This window comes from Rhagoletis zephyria, unplaced genomic scaffold (assembly GCF_001687245.7).
Source record: "Rhagoletis zephyria isolate East Lansing unplaced genomic scaffold, Rhagoletis_zephyria_1.1 Rzeph_scaffold_18464, whole genome shotgun sequence".
Lineage (NCBI taxonomy): Eukaryota > Metazoa > Arthropoda > Insecta > Diptera > Tephritidae > Rhagoletis > Rhagoletis zephyria.
The window spans coordinates 4,858-9,177 of NW_016175525.1; the positions used below are offsets into that span (position 1 = coordinate 4,858).

The 4,320-nt window shown below is 36.2% G+C and overlaps 1 protein-coding gene across 1 annotated transcript; it reads right to left on the minus strand.

The window, feature by feature from the left end:
• Positions 1–371: 371 nt before the first annotated feature.
• LOC108380181 (uncharacterized) lies at positions 372–2,314 on the minus strand. Its single transcript, XM_017636551.1, has 3 exons — positions 2,254–2,314; positions 1,777–1,782; positions 372–547 (listed from the first exon to the last, which is right to left on the minus strand). Exons 1-3 carry the CDS (start codon positions 2,312–2,314, stop codon positions 372–374), a joined length of 243 nt encoding a protein of 80 aa, XP_017492040.1.
• Between the last annotated feature and the right edge of the window lie 2,006 nt (positions 2,315–4,320).

Consider the following 4,320-nt stretch of genomic DNA (forward strand, 5'->3'; position numbering starts at 1 on the left):
ATTACCGACTACAACGGATTGAAGTATCTAAATAGAAAAGCAATAGCAACATCTGTTTTGAGTTGTCACCCACCAGACCACAAAAAATGTTCACTGTTGCGCCATCTGTTGGAAGTTTTAAGAAACAGATAAGTGCAGAAATGAATTCTTTATACAGTAGTTAAGCACATCTTTACGACACTACGGCGAAATGCTAAGAAAACCTATTTTCGTAATTTGGCAAACTACAAATTGATTTTAGACCAATGTTATATTCGGAAAATTTAATACAAATTGACCCGCCCTAATATACATTTATTAAAATTTAATAATCTCATTTACACTTCGTTTTATTTATTTACACAAATGATTCATTATCCACTTGTTTGCTCTCAAAGTCTTCTGCATCTGTTGCCTTCCAGTCGACAGCAATGCCTTGGACAAACAACAGCTCGATAAACACGCGTCGCGGTATAGCAATTCAAAGGCGGGATTTCACCGCTTTGGCGACAGCGTAATTCGCAAATACGTTGGCCGGGCTTTGTGAGGCGTATTTGTATTAGACAGGCTAAAAAAAGAAATTATGTAGAGATTTATATGTGCTAATAAATACATTTAAGCTGAAAACATGTGTCAATACAAATAAAATTAATAGAATTTGTTTTTCTTTTTTTATGAGAAGCGTATTTTCTTTTACGCTGACATTTTCTTCTTCTTGTTATTTGACACTAAAATAAAAAAAGCCTTCACTAATTGCCTTCTTCCTGCGCAAAGTTCTTCTACTTGCGCAATCGAATCCCTCCATGGTCGATGTTTCCTTAGGAGCACTTGATATGACTGGGATACCGCGGCAGTCATATCGACTTTAAAATACTGCTCTTGACAAAAGTTATTATTTGGTCGTCCAGACCAGCTTTATATAAGGGTAGTATTGCTGTTGGTTTCCAACTACAAATCATAATTAACGAATTTTTTAAACCCTCGTTTATTTTGTAACAGCTCGGGTACAGGCCGGCAATTGTATTCAACGTCATCCTGCACAACCGTTTGGTTTGAGCGTGGCTGCCAAATGTTGACAGAAGGTCGTATAGACAGCTTCTCTTCAATTTATGACGATCTAGAGTATTTTCTTGGTTTTCAGGCTATGTGAAAATGACGAATGTGTGAACGACTCAACATACTTACCTAGCCTTGACAGTGCAGTGCGCCTTCATACATCGAAATACATTGCAGAAATTAGGCCTGAAATCGTTTGACCTAACACTTCTCAAAAGATTTTCAACCACATTCATGCCTGCTAAAATCGTAAGCCCATCACTTTCTCGAACCTTTTTCCTCTTCATTCGTTATCCTCAATTGCAACTTGCATTCGTTCCACCAGATATTGCTGCACGTGTGATCTTAGCACTATTCAATAAATGACTCAAGTGTACTCTTAAAATCTCTAGTACCCTTTGCAACAAAATTAGCCCTATTGAAGGATCTTTGCTACATCAAATAAACTTTAAATGTACTCCAAATTTGTTTAAGAAAAAAACATTTTCATACAAAAAAAATATTTCTTTTTATTTCTCCAAATACAATTTTTGGTGAAGATTTTGTATGTTTTGGTGCATTTTGGAACGATTGTTCGTCAGCGAACCCAAACCGGTTTCGGCAATTGTCAGTATCCTTTTCGTACTGCCTGGTTCATGTTCTTCCATCTTTTATCTACAACACCAACAAATTTATGTTTCTTTGTAATCCTGACCAACCTTATCTCTCCATGCTATCCTTGCCTCTTCAATTTAATACAACCATTACCTTCGCGGCAACAACCAGGTGGACATGTCAGCACTTGAAGATCTTTAAATGGCCGAATGCAAGTGGCTGGTCGTGGTGGGCAATTACGAATACAATAACGCTGGCGAGAACGAATGACCACCATCGAATGTCGACACCGCTGTGGCGTATGCCGGACATAATGTCAAATTTAACATACATATGTATGTGTATATCGTCGATGATACTGTAAAAGCTCTATGTCAATTATTACGTCTGTATCTGATCGCTTCTGTTAATCGGGAATCTTCAGCAGCCAAAAGCACACAGTTTTGTCATTAGTTTATGGGTGTATAAGGATTTGTAAATGCATTCTGGTGCAGCTAACAGACCATCCAAATGCTAAGGGTATTATTTGCATAGACCGTTTTGCAGTATCACCGACGATTTGTAGTTAAAGTAGTAGGTATCAAGTTAAATTTTAACTAACTTAGTTACTGAAACCTTTCTCACCTTGAATTATAGCAACTGTCAATAAAAGTAGCACAACAGTCAAGTGAAGAAGTTTCGCCATGATCTTAACTGAGTGTAATTACTGTTTTAAATAATATATAAATTCTGAATTTCGGTGAGTAGTAACTTAGCCATTTATACTTAAAAAATATAGGCGGAAGTAAGGCATATGCATAATAGCGATCAACTTTTTAGTGGTTTCCTTATTAAATATGAATAAAGCTTTCACTTAAACTCTTTCAATCATGTCATTGTTATGGTAATGCTCTTATTAAGACGCTTGCAATACAAATTTTTTTATTGGGCATAGCGAGTATCCATTTTCATGTAATAAACACCACACAGATTTAAGTAAACTATAGACATTTCTGTAATTTTTTCAAAATTGATTTTAAAATGAAGCATTAAACCCGAAAATTTCCAAGAAATACAAAAAATCACGAAAATTACCAAAAAATCCGTAAACCCCACTAAAAAGTCGCGACTTAAACAATTAAGTAATGGGTGCACTACGATTCTGCCCGACAGAAACGCTAAACGTTATCCTCAACCTTATCCTTAAGGAACTTCGCCTGAAATCAGTCGCAGAAAAATCGACGATCAGACTCAGAGAGGCAGGTTTAGACACTTCGAGCCTGGATTGGTCATTAACGAAATTTTATTAGTTAGGACGTCCGACTACACGGTAACCAGTCTTGGCTTCAAATGCAGCGCGCAAGTGCGAAGAGAATGTGGAAGTAATCAAGTTTCCCATAAATGTATAATATACACACATACATACATATACTACAAATCGATGGCTGAGTGGAAGATCGACCTATCTCGACAGTCAGTTCGAAAACGCCCTATCTCAGAAAATTTTTCAACAACGCCCTACTTGTGAATTCGATTGAAAAATGTCCTATCTTAGCTGCCGATTCAAAAACGCCCTATCTCAGCTTATTTTCAATGTATTTTCATTTGAAATAGGGCGTTTTTGAACCGAATTATGAAATAGGGCATTATTCAACTAAATTCCGAGATAGGGTGTTTTTCAATAAAATTCTGAAGTAGGGCGTTTTTTGAAAAGTTTCCTGAGATCGGGAGTTTTCGAACTGGCTGTCGAGATATATCGATCCTCCACTCAGCCATCGATATGTACATTGTATATAATTTTGCACAAAAAGAAAATTTTTATGTTTTTTTTATTCATATTTTTTAAGATCTATATTTCAATTAAAAAAAAGTGAAGTTATGTGCATAGAGTGTTAATCCTAACATTGCTCATTTCTCTTCACTATGGCCGCCTGCCATGAGCAATACAATTTCTGCCCGAGCGACAGCAGCCAGGTGAACATGATTCCACTACGATATTTCGAATCGCCGTAAGGCAGGCAGAAGGCCTTGGCGGACAATTGATAACACAAAAACGTTGACCAGGGCGCAGAGGTATTTTCACGGTCCGACAGCCTTGAGCTGCATGAAATAAAATTGCGCATTGAAAAGAATAACACTTGTATTTTCTAATGTAAAAGTTCCAAGATTTTCCTTACCTTGCATACATGCTGCTCCGAATAAGAGTAGAACTACCGTTATGTGAAAAATTTTGGTCATTTTCTTCAATAGGTGCAAGAGTGGTGCTGATTGGAAAATTAATTCTGAATTCAATTCGTTCAAGTCAGCCTATTTATACACATATATTTACTTATAAATTGATAATGTAGAAATTAATATGGAGAAAAGAGTACACACTCGTACACATATATATGTACATACAAAATATATGTACAATGCTCATTTATATGCAACTCTTTTTTATCTTTATAATTGTTGTCTTTTTATGTGATTAACAGTATGCCACGCATTGTCAGCGTTGCGCCAAAATCTCTTCCTGGTTCATAAACTTCAGTTAAATGTTTAATACGATCACCTCTTTGAAAAAATTGGTAAACAAACCCGCAAAGCCTTTTATATACGTACATATATGTATAGCAGAAACGGCGAACTTCGCCCCGCCCAAAATAATTTTTTTTTTTTTGGCATTTGTTACAACGTTTATCCTCCATTGTCATCTTAAATAACCGAACG

Bases quoted from the DNA above. Each gene is read 5' to 3' on its own strand.
- LOC108380181 (XM_017636551.1), bottom strand. From the start codon at position 2,314: ATGGCGAAACTTCTTCACTTGACTGTTGTGCTACTTTTATTGACAGTT.